The 21,369-nt window shown below is 38.5% G+C and overlaps 1 protein-coding gene across 2 annotated transcripts in view; it reads left to right on the forward strand.

The window, feature by feature from the left end:
* DSCAM (DS cell adhesion molecule) overlaps positions 1 to 21,369 on the forward strand; it is a 390,238-nt gene that overhangs the window by 334,383 nt on the left and 34,486 nt on the right. For both annotated transcript variants that reach the window (XM_054212353.1, XM_054212345.1), the window contains exons 21-27: positions 1,230 to 1,347; positions 2,178 to 2,341; positions 5,660 to 5,758; positions 6,326 to 6,514; positions 8,879 to 9,169; positions 14,515 to 14,691; positions 20,496 to 20,526. In XM_054212353.1, the coding sequence (XP_054068328.1) occupies positions 1,230 to 1,347; positions 2,178 to 2,341; positions 5,660 to 5,758; positions 6,326 to 6,514; positions 8,879 to 9,169; positions 14,515 to 14,691; positions 20,496 to 20,526 (1,069 nt within the window). The remainder of the gene's footprint in view (positions 1 to 1,229; positions 1,348 to 2,177; positions 2,342 to 5,659; positions 5,759 to 6,325; positions 6,515 to 8,878; positions 9,170 to 14,514; positions 14,692 to 20,495; positions 20,527 to 21,369) is intronic.

A 21,369-nucleotide genomic window follows, 5' to 3' on the forward strand; every position in this document is an offset into this window, starting at 1 on the left:
CAGAGCTGCCAGAAGGAGGGAGCCAGGGGTCTTCAGCTGCTGTTTAGCCAGGACGGGATATGTCCATGCTTGGCTGTTAGGAAAGTAATTTTGTCCCATTACCTACCCTTGACTGTGTCCATTACCCTAAATCTTTAAACAGATACCTCTTGTGTTTTCAGTTAAAATTTTGACCAGAGAAAAATCTCTGGAGAAGCTTAGTCTTCAGCAACACTTGAAGAGAAATAGGCAACACAGTCCAAACTGATCATATAATCTATGAAGTCTTTTCTTTTATGGATATCTCTATTCCTACTGCAGCCTACTCAAGTAATTTCCCGTAACTCTTCAAGGGCTGTTCTTTTATGCATGATTTTTTTTTTTAGATGAACTGTCACAATTATATTTGATGCTGGCTCTCATTTTCATGTTGTTGTAATTGGTGCAAAATGGATTATTAAGTATAAATTCTGATCAGCGTGCACGACTGAAGTAGACCAGGATTAAAAATACAGTATTTCGTATATCTGTATTCAGTATGTGCCTTCGAAAACTATATTTAGAGGCCAACAAGAGGTCTATTTCTATCAAGGGTCATTTTTCAGTAATAACATAGAATGGAGCTCTAATGCAACTCTAGTGTTCCTGTATATTATAAACTGAAACTACAGGAGTGACATTTTTGTTGATATATTTAGGTGATATGAGAGCTGACACAAATTAAACTGACTTAAGAGTTTTTTCATGTTTGTGGGCTTCAGATAGACTCTTTGCAATGTACTAACATGTTCATACATGAAGGTTTATTTTGCTTAATACCATAGCTGTTGTAACAGTGATGCACCCGATAATTTAGCTTTTGTAAGATGCTCGTCTACTGTGGACACTTCCTGCTGGAAGTCTGAAGAGAAACATCCCTTTGACACACTTTTCATCCGTAATTTTTACCATGAAATATATAAAGATCAGTAGATGATCAATAACTGGTTTTGCTCTTTTTCTCCACAAGGACACTTCCAGTCCTCTGCCTCATCTCTTTTAGTTACTTGTCTTCCAGATACTAAAACTATAATACTTATGCTTGAATAAATAGCTGATATTATGAGTTAAAAGGAATTAGTTTCCTAAAAACACAGCTTGAAACATAGTGGTTTGGTTTTCCACATTTAATTCTGGATGTCTGTGTTTCCCTTCCAAGGGCTGTATGAATGAACACCTCATTTCAGTCTTTATTGCTTTCTCTTGCTCAGCTCCTGCCAGGATTTTGACATTCAGTGGCACAGTGACAACTCCCTGGATGAAGGACATTGTCCTCCCTTGCAAAGCTGTGGGAGACCCAGCTCCGACAGTCAAATGGATGAAGGATAGGTAACCAGCAACTAAATGTATAGCTCAAATAAAGCCCATTTCCTTAAAATCCTGAGGGTTGCGATGCGGGTGATCCTGGTTGACCGTGTCAGGAGAGAGAAGGACTGTTTGCAGGGACTGCAGACACTCACAGTAGATGAGGAGTTCAGAAATTCCTTTAACTAAAACTAATTGGCTGTGATGATTAGAAGGTATCAAAAGGGAGGAAAAGTTAAGAAGACGGCATAAAGGTAAACATTCAAAATGTAAAACCTAAGAGTCTTTTCTGTTTTAACTTCAGGCGCACAGAATAGTTTAAGTCTGACAAAGCAAAACGTCTGATGCATTGAATCATGCTGTGGAGTGCAGTGTACATGTTTTGCACGGATCTTGTTTTCCGTTATTCTGTTTTGATCTTCAGTTTCACAGTTTGACAGAGGCACCTGGAAACACACACGGACAATATTTTTCATCCAAGCACTGTAAGCAGTGATACTGCAGTGCTGTGAATCCATCTTGTGCATTGATACAAATTGCTATTATTTCATAAAGATGGACTTTGTAGCCAGGAACTGCCTTTTACTCTTATTTTGTCATTTTTATGAAATAGCAGATAGTTAAGGAAGGAATGAATTTCCATTTTCACTCAAATTTAGGCCAAGATATGTGTGTTCTTTAAGCAAACGGCAGGTGTTTCCCAACAGAAAATATTCCTTTGCTGTCTTTATTAAAGAGGACACCCCCTCCCTTTTTCTTTCTTTCCATGCTTAGTTGCTTCAAAAAAAAATCCAATTCCGTGTAATTTTGATTGTAACTTCTTTAATGTATGCACTTTGTTTCCTGTGAGGTAGTAACGGGACACCCAGTCTAGTGATGATTGATGGGCGACGAAGCATCTTTAGCAACGGCAGCTTTGTCATCCGTACTGTGAAAGCAGAGGACTCCGGATACTACAGTTGTGTGGCCAGTAACAACTGGGGATCAGATGAAATAATTTTGAATTTGCAGGTGCAAGGTAAGACTGTTGGACCTATCTCATAATTGTTATCACATCTATTAACTGCTATGTGCTGTTAATACATAGGTATCTCTGTTTGCAGGTCTATGTAAAATATTGGTATTAATGTGTATTAATATAAACTTCATTCTTCCAAATTAATAAATAAAATATCATGCTGGTCATTATGACTCAGCCATCAACATTTTATGTTGCAGCAAATGATTTGCTTTTTGTGGAACAAGTCACACACTGGCAGTTAAGTCTCTATGTAAGCTTTTGTAGGATTGGCAACTGAGTGTTTGCATTCAGTTATTTTCTATTTCTTCACACAGAAAATATCAACTTCTGCCTTCTCCTTACAAATATTACATGTATCATTTAAATATTGCAAAATTCATAAAGAGCTGAAGGCCTTTACTTTAGCTTCAGAAAAGCTATCAACAGAAATTTGCCTCTGTACTGAGACCTCGGACAAAAATTTCATTATGCAAGCGCAGAATTTTATTGATGGTGAATATGAGGAAGCATTTAAAATGAAACGTCATTAGACCTTCAACTAGTGTATCTTACCAGCTACTTTTTATATGCATGTTGAAATGTATATAATGTATCCATTATGGTGTTAATATGTATAAAAGCAATGACGATATAGGAATACACATTAAGAGTAATGTGAAGTAGAGTGTATGTATTCACATACCCAGAATGCACTATGCAGGAGATTTTCTTGCTCACTTACACTGAAGCAGATCCTAAGAGTGCTTCAAATGGCTGCAAATTTTTGTACCAGAGGGAGGCAAATAACTGAGTTGTGAATATGGGCCATGCTGCGGCCAGGCACTCTCCTGTCCCTCGAAATGCAATCTAAATTTCTAGTGCAAACACATGAGAACACAGAAAGAGATTGTTTCAACCGCAACGCAACTCTGCATAAAACATTCCCCTAAGCCTTGAAACAAATGCTGTAGCATATATCAAGTTACATACAATCCAACAGAGCATAGAGATGCTCTTCTGCAGTGTTTGAAGCATGACCACAACAGGAATTAGGGAGAAAAAACACTACCAAATGGAAACCTCATATTTGTATTTCACTAAGTACTTTCGTAACTGCATATCATTGCTGTTATTGAACCGCAGTAACTCAAAGCAAATCAATATTACTTCCCTGGGGGACAGAGAAAGACTGGTGTTTAATATGTGGGACCCCCATAGGGTGAAGCCGTGACGAAAGGTTATACAATAAACCTTTCACAGTGTACTGTGTGCAGTCTCTCTCCATGGATTCAGCCAAGTCAGTCAGAATAATGGAACAAATCCATCTCACGTAGGGGTTTTTCCTTTCGAATATAACCTGTCTTTTTTTGTTTGTTTTCTTCAGCACTGTTTAGCTCTGTGAGGGCAGTAAAATCAAATTCTCTTTGAACCAGTCTGTAGCTGTAAACCAGCAGCCTCCACTTCACATCAGCACTCATTCTTTTGCAATGTGATGACTTGAACATGAACTGCAGCGGGGAGCTTTTCCTGCAGTTTCACTCTGCAGGTAGAGCTACCCCTTAAACATAGGCAAAGCGGGCAACGTCCTCTGGCAGCCGACTGCTGGACACAACAGCGCATTTGTGACTTCTGCCCTGCCTTGCTTACGGGATGCTGTCTGTCGAGCAGTAACTAATGCAGGGAAGGGGCAGCTCCTGCCAGCCGCGGTCACCAACACCACGACCCCCTTCCCACTCTTTCAGTGGCAGTGACCAGAGGAGCTGTCACTACCCTGGTGTCTCTCCTTCCTGGCTTTCCATCCCAGTTTTGCCACTGCTGCTCAGATCTGTTCCCATGATGGACACTGTCCATGCCTCCCTCCTTGCTCTTGGGGCAGCAAAGCTAAATTTTATCTACATTTCTGAGGAACTTGGAGTAACCTCTAGTAACACTTCTTCGGAAAATAATCCATAAGACAAGCCAGTCACAGTGCTGCTACACACGTCCAGATCAGTGCAAAGGATTTGAAACAGGATCTTCCCTTTCTCTGCCTTTCAATTTCTGAACGTAGAAGTGCAGATGCCAAGCACGTGGGTGAAGTGTTAGTAAATATTTACCCTTTGGGACTCTAATACTAATTTGACTAGTTATTTGGAATTTTACCTGCCATTCATCTCTATTTTAGCAAACACTATCCTCCACGGCCTTACTATTTTTGTGCCATGGTTCTGGTTACCTCACTTGTAAAACAGGACTAGATAAATGGTTCAGGCAGAATTCAAAGATAAGCTCTCCAGGCTATAACTAGGATTTGATCATATTGGCTCAGCAGACACCTTTTATACTATAGACTCATAATAGATTTGTCAAGGTGATTTGTCTACTTTGCCACGTTCTGCCCCTGGGCATTGAGCTCTGGAAACTCAGCCACCATACACTGGTGCAATTTGGGGTCACTTAGGCTGAGCCTAAACTGTCCCAGTTCCCGGTCCCATTTCCAGTCCTAATTCCCTGTCTTGATTCCCAATCCCAGTTGTCCCTACCTTGGGCAACTTGTTGGGATATAGCATGGCTCCTTCCCTGCCCTTTTATGATGGATTTTCCTCTGAAGGAAACTTGACACTGGGCAGAGGATGGGACATGAGACCTCTGTCTTATTCCTGTGCTCTGTCAGGAGCTGGTGCTGGGAACCATGAGGTTCTTATGTCCCACGCTTAGACATAGCCATAATCTTTATGGGGAGCAGCAGAACTGAAGTGTTTCCAGGTTTGTTCAGCCTTTGCTGATAGAGTTGTGTCTTCTTTATGCCAATAGCCTCAGTGAAAGGCGGTGTGCCTCTGGTCACAGATCTACCTCTGCTACCTAGTTAGCATTCAGTTACACTTGCAGAAACTCTTGGTATGCACCAAAAGTTTGTGGGTTTTGTTTTTCTTTTGCCATAATAGAGTGTAAACACATGCATGAGTGGGACACCATTTGCAAGTGGACATCTGTTCCTGCCACTAAAAAGTCAGCTTCTCCCTAAAACAGAAATGAAAAATAATGAAAAACAATGAAAAATAATTACTGGGTAGCTTATATGCCATTTAGGTCTGACAGGACAGATACAAAAAAAATCAGAGAAAAGCAAGGGTTAAAAACTGAAAGACAAAATTGTGTGGAAAATTAAATATAAAAAATGAGAGCTTGTCTGCTCTTGTCTTAACCAAGGATATCAGTTAAACAGACACTTTGACAGAAATCATTTGCATTTTTTGCAACTCAAAACAGTTATTTGATAAATGACTGTTAGAAGGGATTAAGATCATATCTAATTATTTAAATCTTATTTTCTATTTTTAACCATTTCCTATCTAGTTCCACCAGACCAGCCAAGACTCACTGTATCCAAAACTACATCTTCCTCTATCACTCTTTCCTGGATACCTGGAGACAATGGTGGCAGTTCTATACGAGGTAATATAATTCAGGTTAATTGCAACTTCTTACTAAATTATCATATGTTGATAGCATAAGTATATAATTATGAATGGCTACAAAAAAGAAAAACAAAGCATTCTGTATTGCTGTCAGTGCTTAATGTGCACTACCACAGTGATAACAGCTTTCAGTAAATTGCAGTTTCTCTTTGTGGTCGTTTAATCACAGATTTAATCACTTTCTTCCAGCGTACCCTCAGCTGTTATGACAGTTAATCTCTCTGATTTTCCAGACATGTAATCTCTACCCATTCATTTTTGAGGGTGCAGGTTCATCATCTGGTCTTTGTTGCTGATTGAAGGGTATTCAGATATGTCTGTCCCTTTCTTTTCCATTTGAAGTGATCATAAAAATGGTATTTAAGCAGTTGTAAGGGTAGGCAAAATGAATTGCCTGGTATCTTTTAGTCAGGGGAGAGCTGTATGTCTTCCTGTGTATGGGATTTTTCTAGTTTTATTAGGTTTTTAAAATGACTTGTTATATTACCTGCAAAATTTGTGGTTTGTGTCAGGCTTATCATTGCCATCTGTGCTTTTCCTCCAGGTTATATTTTGCAATACTCGGAAGATAACAGTGAGCAGTGGGGTAGTTTTCCCATTAGCCCTAGTGAGAGGTCCTACCGTTTAGAAACACTGAAATGTGGCACTTGGTACAAGTTTACTCTAACTGCTCAGAATGGAGTGGGGCCAGGACGCATCAGCGAGATCATTGAGGCTAAAACGCTTGGAAAAGGTATGTTGATTTCCATCCCCTTAGCTCAGCTAAAGCTGTTGCATCCTGCTGTAGATCTTGGTTTGATGAGAAGACAGATTTGGATATTTTAATATCGTTGGCTTTGAAAATATTTCCAATTGTGTCCACGCTGCAGCAGAAGAGGCTGCTGCTGCAGAACTTGAAGCACATACTGGCTGATGTTCTTTCCTTATTTCCCAAATAATTTTTTTCTAAGATGGGTTGGTAAATATTTGGGAAGAGGATGTCTCCACTATCATAGGCTATATCAATTCCAACTACTGCTATTGCCATTAGGAAATTGCTTTGCCTCTTGTAAAAATTCAGGTTTTTGTTTGTCTGCAATGTTGAAGAAAGATGGGGAGTATATTTATGGGTAGAGGAAATGGACCCAATGACTCATATCTGCTCCAAGCTGGTATTGCAGGAGCCATTCAAGTAGCGTCCTTTGAAGTGTCAAAAATGTCAAAAATAAAGGAAAAGTTTGCATAAAGCTCTGCAAGGCAAAACAGCAAAAATTTGTGGAATTCTTAGCTAACTCAGAAATGGGTCCCATTGTCCTGGTTGCTGAGGGTAATTCCACGTTGCAAGTATGTGTCAGGATTATGAGCAAATTAAAGATCCTCTCAAAGAGGCACTTCAGAAGAGTTTTACCCCAAAATCAACAAAGTGGAGTAGCTTCACATAATGCTCTAAAGATCACCTCATCTTGCATCTCTTCACCAGTTGTAAGAAATGTTCTGATTTGGTAGCAGTTTCATAATAGAGATGGTTTACTGTGATTGATACATCTGCCCTTCTTTATGCTATTCATCATACCTGTGGTGTTGCAAATCTCCTAAGCATCACAGCAAGGTGGACATTTAATTTGACTCTCAGTGGCATAGGGAAAATCTGATATGCAGCAGGTGTGATTGGTATGACTTGCTGAAGTGCAGGGGAGACTGCAGATCAGCTGTGTATATGCTGAGATTATCAGTAGTCAGGGAGAACAAATAATCTGCTGACCTTCAAGAAAGGGACATTTAGAGAAATAGAAGTTGGGTGTTCTAGTTTTCTTTGCATGAAAGGTAGGGTTTACACACGCTTCAGATAAAATCCAAATGGTTCGTGAGAAAGCAGATCTCCCAATCTTTTTATTTTCTCTGGGACTTGATACACATGCCTGGAAACTACCTGTGTTAGGTTTACAGGCTAAACCAGGTACCGTGTGATTTAGAATGCTGAGATCATTCTTACTCATGTGACAGCTCCAGAAGCATCTCTGTCCAAAGCTATTAACAGAGACAGTTGAAATAGTTCATAATACACAGCTGGAATCACCAGTTTCTTTTAGGTTTATGTAGAATTTAGAGAAGAGAGTATATTTCGGTACATCATGTCAAGGCATAAGAATGGCAAAAAGACTCTCCTTTGATAAGTTATCCTTTATTATGTAGAATAAAAAAGCACATTATAGATAATTTTCATCACATTAGGTGTAACTTAAAATAGTAAAAATACTTTGTTTCTGCTAAGCAAATAGCAATAATACTTTTAAGTGCACTACAGTATCATTTAATATGTTACATTTGTTAAAGACCTGTCTTGTCCACCTACTGTCATTATTTCAATTCTAAGGTGCCCTTTTTACTGTCATTACTCCTGTATTACTGTCAAATAAACTTTAATGTATATATCAACAGAAACCAATATTTTATCCCAATGTAGGACAAGTAAATAGAAATGTCATCCCCTTTCTGAGTGGAAACATCTTAACTTTGTTGGATACAAATTTCAAAGTATATATTATTTTCAAATATATCATGTGCAATAACAACATGTTAATATTTTTTAAAAATTGATTTTTACTTGCAAGTTCTTCAAAATTGTCATTTTCTGTAAATGAAAGTCTCCATACTCTCAAACAAAATTTTGTTCAGTTACACTTCAAAAGAAGATTAGAAGAAGACTAGAGCACCAGTGGACAATATTCAAGTGTATTTGTCTTCTATAGTATTTCTACATGGTGTTCTGAACCCTTTTTTGCATAGCAGTGAGCAGGGGCATTTACTGATATGAAGCATCTGCACTAGATTTACAAGTCAACTCATGTCAGTCCATGCAAACCGGCAAGTCAGGTCCATGCAGACATGTATGGAAATTTTTTCGCATATGGATTTGAAAATCTAAGTTTGTGAGTCTGGCACAAAGTGCGAAAAAAAAACATTTAAGAAAGCGAGGGGAAAATGTTGACTATATAGACATTGAGTTTAAGATGAAGTTAGGATTGTCCTAGAAATTATTCTCTTAATTTTATATTTTCAAGAGTCCTCTGTCAGTAATACTTAAGCATTTCACTTGAAATTGCTTCATTGCTTCTAGAACCACAGTTTTCAAAGGAACAAGAACTCTTTGCTAGTATCAACACCACAAGAGTGAGACTGAACCTGATAGGCTGGAATGATGGTGGCTGCCCCATCACCTCCTTCACCCTGGAGTACCGGCCATTTGGGACAACAGTCTGGACAACCGCTCAGCGGACATCCCTGTCAAAGTCCTACATACTGTATGACCTCCAGGAGGCAACCTGGTATGAACTGCAAATGAGAGTGTGCAACAGTGCTGGCTGTGCAGAGAAACAAGCCAAATTCGCAACACTTAATTATGATGGCAGTAAGTATATCTTTTTATTTACATGTTGAGATACTGTTTCTACTCTAATTTCTTACGTGATTTTTTTGCTTGTCTTTCTTTTTTTCACCTATAAAATCCTTTTTGAGTCTGCTAGCCATGCTGACAGAGGGGTAACAGTCTCAAAGACATAAAATGCCTACTGATTTCATGACAAAAGGCTGCCAGGCAGAAAAGAAAAAATGTTTATTTGTCCTCACTGAGAAAAAGCTCTGGCACCAGAGTCAATCAACCATGAGACACGTAACCATAGGACACTAGGTGTCATTAGTTCCAGTGGTCACAGAAGCACTTGCTCATATTTCATGCATCTCTTCCATGAAATTTTTGTCTCCCATACAATTGGTTCCTGCAGCTATTCACAGTACGAACTGTCCTCATTGCTATTCCATGCAATGTCCTTGTGACACAGCTCAAAACCCATTATATGACACAACGGACCAGCTAACTAGCTTGTCTTCTGGGAAAGCCTCGGGACAGTGTCCTCCAAGGGCAAAGCAATGGCAATGCTGTTATCCCTATTTACAGACAGGGGAGAGCGAAACTACTGTCCGTGACAGATGGCCCTGTCATGCCCAGCAGCAGGGCACAGGGGATGAAGGAGTTGTTGCATCCTGCCCTTCTGCCAGGGGTTACTGCCTACCGTGCAAAGGCCAGAAGAAGAGGGCAAGAACAAACATGCCAATTTGTCAGTCACTCCAGCTCCTGTCCCTGGCATGTTTATTGAAAGTGATGGTGGCACATGTGTTGTGCCTCTGCTGGCTCTATAGTGGGAAATGGCTGTATTTCTGCCAAAGTGGCAGTACAGATGGCTCCAGATGGCACTCTCTTGAATTGCTCTAATGTGAATTGCCAGAGCTTTTCTGGAGACATGCAAAATGTTGTTGTGGAGCCAGGGATATTGTGCTGTATTGTGCAACCACTTGGCAATATCTGTACTGTTAAATGAAGCAAGTGGACTAGTGAGCAAGTTCAAACAAGAACTGCTAATTGTCCAGCAACAGCACCCAATTGCTGATTGTTCATAACTCTGTGTTGGTAACACATCTCCCTGCCACAGTTTTGTCCCACACAAACTACCACTCTTCAGGACGATACCCATGTATGGCTGAGGGAAGAGCAAGCAATAGGGACCATTCCCAGTCAGAAGTGTGGGACATGAATCAGGCAGGGTTTAAACCTCAGCATCTTACACATCCTCTAATGCTATCCCAGTCTTTGCCCTAGGTACTCATCAGTTCTTGCAGGTAATTAACGTCATATACCCTCATGGCTCACCCTTTTGCAAATACAACATCCCCTCATGTTTTTCTGAGACAACATCATTTTCGTAAGCTGTCACGCAGTCCTCATGTTATTTTAGACAGTCTAAAAAATTAAGAGAAAGGTTTTGTCTTAGCAGTTTGGAGGCCTACAGGAACCCAAGATTGAAGCAGTAGTTATACAAATGCTGCCAGGTCTTGCCAGGTAGACTTCAGACCTGTTTTACTGAGCAGTACAGATGTTCTCAATAATTACTGTTTCAAGCATTATGACTTAATTTATTTCCACTTTACTTAGCCTATCCTGTTCTCTTTCGAGTCTCTTTATGCAGGCAGCATCCAACTTTCAGTGATCTTTTTCTTACATCCACAGTTATTTTTACATATATATGACTAGGGCAAACAGCCTTAAGCCATACTGTAAAATGAGATTATATGAAAATGCAGGTCCAGAGTCTTAAATTCCCACTGATAGCAGTGAAATCAAACATATTCTTACAATGAACTGATTTGAAATGTTTTCAGACTCTGCTTTTTGGTTAGGTGATGATACTTACCTTGGTTTCACATACTGTGACCTGCACACCATTTGATTTTGTGTGTTGCTGTATAGCATCTTTAAAAGTGAGAAAATGAAACAGTAAAAATATTTGTAGTATTAAATTTCCTGGGCCACTGGTTATGGCCAGCTGGAAAATTTCTCGTTTATGGCATTGATGGTTTTGTTTGTCAGGCATGTTTTGCCAGGACTATATTGTGCCTTAGAGAGGCAGCATGATCTCAAATACTGACTGCAAGGTTAGGAGAGGAAAACATGGATGGAAAAGCAAATTTCAGTTTTCAAATTTTCTGAATTTGTTACATTTGCTGGAGAACTAAAATGTTAAAATAATAATGATTCTTATTAATAATAATTATTATTATTATCAGTATTTAAAAATAAGATAGTCTTCATAGAAGAACCATTTCAGTACTTTTTAAACAAAAGTTGTCCCCACAGAGTCCCAGCTCCCCATTCATTTGTTCCTCAGTAAGCTGCGTAGACTTAAGGCACTTCAGAGTTGGAAAATAGTGTCTGATTAGAAATCAACATTTTCTGTCAATACTTCATTGTATTGCAGAGATTTTTGCTTTCATAGAGAGTGAATTTTTCATTTACAGAAAGCATGCCAGTGCAGTGGAAACTTCTTGCCAGCTCCACTTTTCAGTGATAACCCTCTGCCATTGATTTGTGTTGTGATGTGAGATTAGTTTCTTCCAGCTTCTAGGGGTCACAGCTGCCCTTAGGATAAAACAGATACAAGGGTAGTACTTTGAAGATTAGATAATACATGTATGAAAGTTCTAGGATACCAAATGCTAAGAACAAGCTTATGAGCTTTAGCAGTCTTAAGATAAAGCCTTCGTAAACTTTGTAGAAATCCTTGAGTTACGTGGTTTTTCAGACATTCTGTTTGGACTGCAGTAGCTGATTGTTATCTCTGATAGAGCTCCTGAGAAATATCATGGCTAAGTATCCTTTACCTTCAATCTCTTCATGGTGAATTAGGTCAAAAGGTTAATGACAGATGTACGTGCAACTTTTTGCTTTCTGTTCAGAGATATTTCAGCTAACCATTTCCAGCTTACAGATTTTATGACCTTCCTGCCCCTTGTTTTTCAGAACATTTGCACTCAATACTTAAGGAGATATAATACTTAAGGAGATATTTTTAGCAATGTGCAGCTGTAGTGTGTAGCGCTGCAAAGGAACTTTCCAACTCAGAGATCAGCTACTCAGTAGCCTTGACATTAAATCAGATCAGCTTGGTAGCTGCTCTAAACTATGCTAATTGATTCTAGCTCACCAGGGAACTTCCTACAGTGAAGAACAGTTAGGACACAGGAAAACACTGTCTCGTCCAAAAGTCACAAGGTGGAATGGGAGACACTCAAAGGGCTGCAACATAGGGGAAACTGGGGTCAGAGACAGTCAAATTACAACTTCTGTGAAGCACTAGTAAAAGCAGGCTAACAAAGGACAATGGTGAAGACCTGGAAACAAAAACAAACCCACCTCTCAATTTGTCTGGGACTTTGTTCTGAGACAAGCTTTCACTTTTCCATTCCTAGCCAACACCTAGCATGACAACAAATGTAGAAATGGTGTTTTCTCAATGGATAGCAGGTTTGGGTTTTGGTAATTTCTAATACAATTGCTGAATATCCACAAATGGATAATGTGAAGGATATATACACTTGAAGTATGCTTTTTTAATTAAGCTTGTACTGCCTGTAGATAGCATTATAAAGTTCACACTTTACTTGGAAGAGATATGGAAAATGATAATCATTTACCCAAATACTTGAGGTTTAACTAAAATTAAGGCCGGTCTTAATTTGATTTTCATCAAACTATTAAGGACAGCAAGATATAATTTTAGGTAATCTTGAACCCAGCAGTCCTTAGCCAACGGTCTGTGGGACTTGAATTCAGAGGAAAATTTGGACCTTTAGTATTCAGGAGGGTTTAGGAGGATTTAGAGACAGTTAGCAGTATTACCTTCAGGAGCTTGAAGTTCTTTCCATTTCTTCATCTAATAATTTTCGTAGCCTTTAGAGTAGTGCAAAAACTGCATCTCACTTAAGACAAGATGAAAAAATCCTGCAGTGTGTTTATTCCAAGAAATGGAAAATTAGAAAAAGAACGAAAATTATGGGGAGGAACTGCAATGTAACAGTAGAAAAATATTCAAAATGCAATTGTAAGAAAATAATTTTTCCGAAGTACCTGATATAAGTTTGGATGGTTGGAGCTTTTCTGTTTGTCTTCATCCCTTTAGGGAACTACTCTTCTTATTATATGCAACTCAAATAGCTCTTCTGAAAAAAACATGGCTTAAAATTCTACATTTTCACTGTGGTTATGGCACTCACATTGTACTGCATTATATCACTTTTTTTTTTTCTGATACTGTATGGTACATAATGAAATATAACTATATCACTCAATGCAGCAATTAAAATGTAAAAAAGGACGTGCCTGTTTTTCTCTCTCTCCCTCCTATCCTTTTATCGAGTAAGTAGCCACTTTTATGTTTCAGTAGCTGGTTAAAATTTAATAGCTTCCATCGAAAGTCATCACAGTTCACGATACTTGCGTATTCGTACCCATTTCAAACAAGTCTGCATTTTATAGCCTCATTTGCGGTTGCATTCAGCAGTTTAATAGTAATCAGGAAATGAGTGAGAAGCCTTCCATGACTAAACAGCCTTCCAAAGAAAGTGCTGCATTCTTTTCACGTCCTTTAGAAGTAAAGAAAAAAAGAATTGAAAAGTTCGAGTTATATATATTACCAGGAAGCCAGGTATATTCAAAATGCAAATATGTCCCAAAATGAAAAAGTGAGCTGCCTGCTGATGCCAGTAGTCTGTAGATTCATTTCCCTCATTTCACTCTCAAAATCTGATTGTTTCTATCCAGTGTTACTCTCCTGTTTTACTGATGAGTATAATGTCAGACACTGTTTAGCAAAGTAGCATCAGGTTGGCTGTCTGAATTTCAGATCAGTATCATTGCTGCACCCCTAAGACGTGATATAAGAATGTTTCTGTGCGAAGGATTTACCTGATGTATGTAGCACAAAATGAACTTTGTCAAATATGCTCCTTATAAAGAAAAGCCCAGCAGAAAGTATGAATATGTCACAGCAGCGCTATTTTCCCGTACTAAGGAGTAGTATACATAGGTAGTAATTCTGAGATCTCTTACAGCATTGTAATGATATATTATGACTTAAAATTAATTGTAGTATTTGACTGTATAATGGGCATTTCTTTAATCAATGAATGCAACTCTTCTTGATTTCTGATAACCTATGAGTCTCTGCAGTCAGTACCTTGTTACCAGTGAGACTGGTTCTGCGTGCACGGCCATTACACATGCAGACATAGCATCAACCTTGAACATGACAAATCCTTCTTAACGTTCTGCATGCAGCTGAAGCTTATAACATGCCATATTCCCTGAGAACTCAATCTTTTGTCTTCATTAATAGGCATCTAATATCATGACACTGTTTCCAGGTACAATCCCTCCACTCATTAAGTCAGTTGTGCAAAGTGAGGAAGGGCTGGCAACCAACGAAGGGCTAAAGATGCTGGTGACCATCTCCTGTATCTTGGTTGGGGTCTTGCTGCTTTTTGTGATGCTGCTGATCGTGCGGAGGAGGAGGAGGGAGCAGAGACTGAAGAGGCTGCGAGGTAAGATGAGAGCTGTGGCACTTATTTCTACATATGCACACCTCCTGAACATGAAAGTACAAGTGGGGCTGCGTGTGACCAAACTGTTCGATCCCCAGTTTGTGTTATTTTCCTGCAATATGTAACAGACATGAGGCAACAAACCATATGTGTTTTTTACAGAAATTGCCTTGTAAAAAATAACTCTTGTATCATTGTTATTATTTTGCTTGGAGGAAAAGAAAAGAATTCTCTTGTGTTGGTGTTTGTTCGTTTTCCTTTTTTTGTTATTACTTGTTTCCCTTGTGAATGGTCTCAACAGCCTAAAATCACATTTTTTTCAAAGGGTAAAATGAGATGTTCTGAAGATGGGGGGATTTTAGTTTTCCAGCAGATGCAAGCCATGATTCCTGAATTAGAAATGAAAGTAGGCACAGGTCAGTAGGCTAGAAAACACAACCAGATGTTTTTAGATTTTTTACCACATCTTTTTCCCTATGATGTTTATAACAGAACTATTATGACAACACTTCATTGTTCACTGACCTTACACTGAAGGTATTTGGGAAAAAGCCTTTCAAATCACACACTGACCAAATAGCAAAGTGATCTATCATCCGCAAACATGAATAATCATTTCCAAGAGCCACCAGATTGTTTAGTTATTTGTATTTTAACCAAAATATGATAATGATATATATTAAAACCAGGGCCAACCCTGTGTATTTCATCTCACCTTAGCATCTACTCATCTCTCCTTTGGGTGCCATTTTGTCTTTTCTAACAAAATTTTGGATGTTTTTGCGAAAAAAAAAAGACGGAGATACAGGGCTCTTAGGCATGGGCAAATTCATAGATCAAAGAGGACAGCTAGCCTTATGGCTCATACACAGCTCTGGAAATCAGGGCATCTGGATGCTTTAGCTTGGTTAATAACTTTCTCATTGGGAATCTTTTAAGTCATTTACCTCTGTGCAGTTCTTTTCAATAAAAAAGTGGTGGGTTAAGGGTGAAGAAAGTGTTATCTTATCTTCTCAGAAACACTGTGGAATTTCACCCAGTAACGAGCAGGATATTTTGAGCTCCTTGGCTCCAGGAAATGATGGCTGGGCACATTTAGTTTTTCATGGTTAATTTCCAAGTATTTATAGATTCTTGAGTTATAGTCCCTTAAGGAAGACTGATGATCACTGGCCAGGATGGCTTTGGCATAGCATAAGACTTCTCTGAATTATTTCCTTTCAGAATATAGGGATTTAGAAAAAATATCTGATCTTCACTTAAATGTACACAGTGACAAAGAATTCATCAGTAGTTTTGTTAGTATTTAGCTAGTATTTAACTACCATTTCTGTAAAAGTTGCATCTCACTTCTTATCTGAATTTGTCAAGCTACAGCTCAACATCCCAGCCGTCTGGTCCTGCTATACTTCTGTCTGCCGTACAGGGACTGAAATTCTTTTTTGTGTCATATTTTCAGTCTCTGAGGATATTCCTTTTACATGGTGGTAACCAAGTAATTTCCGAATGTTTTCATTGGTAAATGAAACAGACGAATCTTCTTGAATTTTTCGCTCTAGTTTTCCCATCATTTATTAATTTCAAGGCTTTTCTCTGGTCCCTTGCAGTCTTTCAGTAGCTTTCCTCATCTGTGTGTGCTAGCATACATACCAGCACCAGATTGAGAAGTAACAGCCTTTCTTCTTTCTTAGGGTCTTCTGTCTATGTGTGCAAGGATCACCGTTGTGGGTACAGCATTATTTTAAGAGCTTGCATTTAACACCTTATCCATTGAGATCATCTGACAATTCTCTGATTACAGTGCAACGGGATAACATTCTCCATTGTATAGCTATGGCTTGTGTTCTTCATATATGGCCTTATACTAATACAGATATATTGCTAACTTGTGGTCAGCCTACCTGATGATCCAGATTGTTACGCCTTAGTGACCCAGCATTTTAATTATATTTTAGCTACCTAATTCTTGTGTCATTTCCAAACTTTTATCAGATATTATTTCGTTTACTTCAGACCACTGATAAAAGTACCAAGAGTGTGATGTCCCATGGTGCGTGATGAAAATAAATATTAAACAATGATTCTCTGCTTAAAATTGTATTTTGAATACATTGAAATCATGTAAAATGGTTGCTGTGTTAATTTTTTGCATCATGCTACTATGTTATTAAAATATTTGAGGTACGAAAACTTTGTTTTGGGGAAATATAAATATAATATTTTAATGTTATTTAGTCATATCTCAGTGAGATTCTCAGTTAATTTTAATCTCATTTTTTAAAAAAATCAACTTTGTTTGACATGGCTGATTGACCACAAGTCTGTATTGATTGGCCTCATTATTCCGTCTCCTTTAATTCATTTCATCAAGCTTCATTCCATTTTTTTCATGATTTTGCTCATTGCCAAGATCAGATTGATAGGACTTTAGTAATTCAGATTGGTTTTGTTCATTCTTTTCGAAGACTGATCCGGTGTTAGCCATTTTCTGCTCTTCTGGAGGTGACTTCATGTTCCAGAAGTCTTACTGACAATCAGTATTGCTGTTCCAGGGAACTCCTTAATAAGTTCCCTTAAAAAATCCTATGTGCAAGTTTTTCTGATCTAGTTTTTTTGCTCTAGTGGTTGTTGTGTTCAACTTTCATCTGAATTAGTTTTGAAATGAAATCTTGACATTATCACTTGATATGTATCACCTGCTGGGGTTTCTTTAAGGCACAGAACTCATGTTTCCTAAATCATGATTCCACCATCAACTTTCCTCTAGTCTACATCAGAAATAATAGTTTCCACAGTGGGACCTTCTAAAAGAATTTACACAAGTTACAGATGTAATTCTTGCTTTTGTGGCTCCAGGAGATGTGTTTTCTTTGAACCTGCTTGACAAAGAGGAGTGGGAATTGCAGATTTATTTGCAGTACATTCTGCCCGCAAACCTTTGTATTATAGGTGTATGCTTATAGACGATGGGTTTGTGGTTCCAGTTTCTGTGGAGCAAATGTAGCATAAGAATAGCAGTCTCTCCATTCTTAATCCTTTTACTCCTTGTTTTAGCATGTAGAGACAGGTAAACCTGTGTCTTCCTCCTGTGTTGTGCCCAGTATGATTTCTTTCTCCAGGAGTACTCTGTTTATAAAAAAAGCATAGTTTTCAGCAAAGCCCTACCTTTTGCCCAGTTTAGTAGTTCCACAGGTCAAGTCACAAGAAGGTCAATTGACTGCTGGAGTTCATGCAGGCATTCAGTAGGTCAGCATATATTATAACAGGGAAACCTGATGACTTACCACTCTTTCTTCTTACTATTAACCTAGCTCCACTACTACCATAATAGGTTTTCTTTTGTTTTTAAATCCAACTCACCCTAATCCAAGCAGAAAGCATCAGCGCGACATGAGAGTTCAGAAGTCACAGCATGCAATTTAAAACTGTATCACGGCCCCTGATTTCCCAGGGGGCAAGCCAAATGTGGTAAGAATTTTAAAGGCGGCTGCCCCAGCAAATGGAAGTGAGAGCTGTCGCTTGGTTGGTGGCTGTCAGTGCAGTCATGTGTCAAACCTGCGGTGAGGAGCAGTTTGTCTTTGTCACTAAGGCACGGGGTGATGCTTGGCTGGGGCAGGAGATTGCCCCCTTCACTCAGTCATTCATGGCCTCCCCAAGCCCTGTTTTCCCCACCTGAAAGCTGGGAGGTAGGACACTGGCAGGGATACTGACTCATTTTATGAAGTATTCTCAATTTGCTGATCAAAAGTGTAATGTAGGAAATACACATTACAATCTGTAGGCTATACACATTGGTTTGTGAAACTAGGATTTCTCCTGTAGCTGATGTTTTGGACACGCTCTTATATTCAGTTGCTTTTAGGCTTCTAGGTTTTGCTTTGACAGATACGTAAGATCCCTTGTCTTCTTGGGACTTTTGTTTTGGTCCAGTCCTACGCTAGCTTGTGTGACCGGTACAGCCATCGCTAACTACAGTAATGCTGATAACCATTGTAACAATCTGCTTGAATAATTAGTGCATTTAAGCCCTGCTGATGGAGTTACTTTGTTTTTCTGCAGTACTTCCTCATTCAGCTTTTGCCACGTAGCATGATCTTGCATGATGCCTTATGTTGCTCTTGATTTATAATGCACAATCTTCTTTGCATGTCTTTGACCTAGAATGCGTATATGTAAATGTGCATTTGAATGTGCAGCACATACATCCAATGGTGAGAACATAACATTTTTTCCAGATGCAGCATGGAACACAGCTATATGCTGTGCAGCACCTGAGAACTTGTGAAGGAGGTTCATTTAATCCTGGTAGACAAATATAAAAAGCAAACTAAATTACATTGGGCCAAGCAACCTTCAACTTTGTCCCTTCAGCTTTTTTTTGAGTTGTGAATTACTTGCACAAGTATTCATAGTCTTCACTTAAGGAGGCAGCAAGTGGATGGTAGGGTCTTGTTGGGTTTTTTTATGGAAAAAAAAAAAGAGCCCTTTGTCCATTCCTTTTAAAAATGAATACAAATGTAGCCAGAGTGATGCATTAAGACAATGGTTTGTTTCTGCCTGCATATTCTGAATTTTAAAGGCAGGATATTTAACAGGATCACAAGCTAGGAAATTGTTGTAGGGGTAGGAGCCCCAAGAAGTGATTAAGAAATGAAAAAGGTTTCAGAAGTGAGATGGAGAAAACAAAGACAAATTCAGTAAATATCTTGGCAGTTGCCGGTAGATTTACAAGCGGCAGATAAAAGAAGAAATTTAAAGTTTCACATAATAAGAGAGTTCCTTGAAGACTTAGAATTTGGAATTGCTTTTTTCTCAGATTTGCTTCACTTGGTTGCACAAGAGGCTGCTTTGTTGCTGTGTGATTTACTTAAGGGCTCTGGAGTCAACATTTTTAAGTGAGTTTGTTTAGTGTCAGACTGCAGGAGAACAAAACATAGCTGACTATTTTTGCTGAATAATACTACAGAAATTCTTATATTATGTTGATAAAGTTTTACAGAAAGACACCTGAAGAACACCGGGTGAACCAACCTTCAGCTGTGTCCTTTGGTCTGATACATACCAGAAAAATTATATCCCCAAAGGATTTTATGCTAATAATAACAGCAATGGCAACAACAAGAGGAGTATTTCTCCTTCAGCACCGCGTCATTTTGCAGGGCTGATCCACGTGGGAATAAGCTACCTCCTGTTCTGTGTATAGGCTGTCCTCTGAAGACTCGGTAGTAGTTTTGAATTGTTGCTAGTGGGAAAGGATTCATATTTGAGAGTAACCAAACAAGTCAGTTCCTTGTGGACCTCCCTTCCTCAGACCTCTGTGCAGTCAGGTTTAGTTTGGAAATGGCAGGTTGGCAATTGCTCATCCAGTTTGGCTTTGGCTCCTGCCCAGAGATGCATGTCAACATTTCTGTCACCTTGCCTTTTCTTCCTTCCTCACCTGTTCACTTGCTAACAGTGGCACGAAGGAAGAGAGATGCCTGCTATTTGTTAAACTGTTTCTACTTCTAATAAATTTCTGTTTCTACTTCTAAGAGGTTTTTTCTTGTTAAGCCAATGGTAGCTTGTACTTCTCTAAGCATTTTTGGTGCAACTGAAGAACGGGGTTCTCTGGGGCAGAAAGCTGTAATGCAGCAAAATGCAGTTTCAGCAGAAGCAGGGACTTTTAGAGGTTATTTTGTACTTGCCACTGATCTGAGAAACAACAGTGGTCTTTCACATGGCTGATTCAAATCATTCTACTTCCTAATAATCCATCTATCAAATAGATTTTAATTTGTGATGACATCTCTTCTATTTTCTTCTAGATGCAAAGAGTTTAGCTGAAATGCTTATGAGGTAAGAATAGATTTAATGTTTTTAAATTGAAAAATGTCTGTCAACTATGGCATCATATTTAAAAATTGTAGGGACAAATGGAGAAGTAAACTTTCTATTCCTAAATCGTTTTTCAAAACACATATTTTGACTGTTTTTTAAGAACTAGGACAGACTGTTTGTTAAAAATGGGAGAAAAAAAGAATTTGTGGACAATGTCTGTGAGGGAATACAATGGTAAAAACCGAGAACTCTTGTGTTAGTAGATTAAATTATAGAAGCTATGGAGGTCCATTTGGACATTTTTCTTACTCAGAAAAATGTTTTCATAATATGTACAAAAGTAATTGGTCTTCAGAGATCATCTGATTAAACGCAATAAGTGCCTGGATGTGAATATTTCTAAACTTCACAGTTATATTTATGTAATTCACTATTGCTAGGTGCTTATACCCGAAGGTACAGAGGAGCAGGTAAATCCATTTATTATTTTTCAGTTCTGTTCCATCAGTTCAGCATCCAGAAATCTAATTCAGTTGTTGAATTACAACAGAATGACTATTTTGGCACCACAACTCTTTCAAAGATGGAAATTTCATATCTTCAATGTTTATTGTTTTGTCTTGGGGAAAATACTGAACTTTGAAACTGCTGCAGCTATTTGAAAATGAAATCACCAAGGGATTATTTTTAAGTTCAAATGAGTTTTGGTTTGCTAGAAAATATTTTTGGTTTAAGCAACAAACTGGAGAATGTCATAGACTTTTTCCAAATGAACCCTACTCTAAACTTCCTCACCCATGATAAACTTCACCTGCTATTCTAAGAATATACTTACCCAAGACATGGTGACAGATGGTTTTA

The sequence above is a fragment of the Rissa tridactyla genome, chromosome 1 (assembly GCF_028500815.1).
Source record: "Rissa tridactyla isolate bRisTri1 chromosome 1, bRisTri1.patW.cur.20221130, whole genome shotgun sequence".
NCBI classification, from domain to species: Eukaryota; Metazoa; Chordata; class Aves; order Charadriiformes; family Laridae; genus Rissa; species Rissa tridactyla.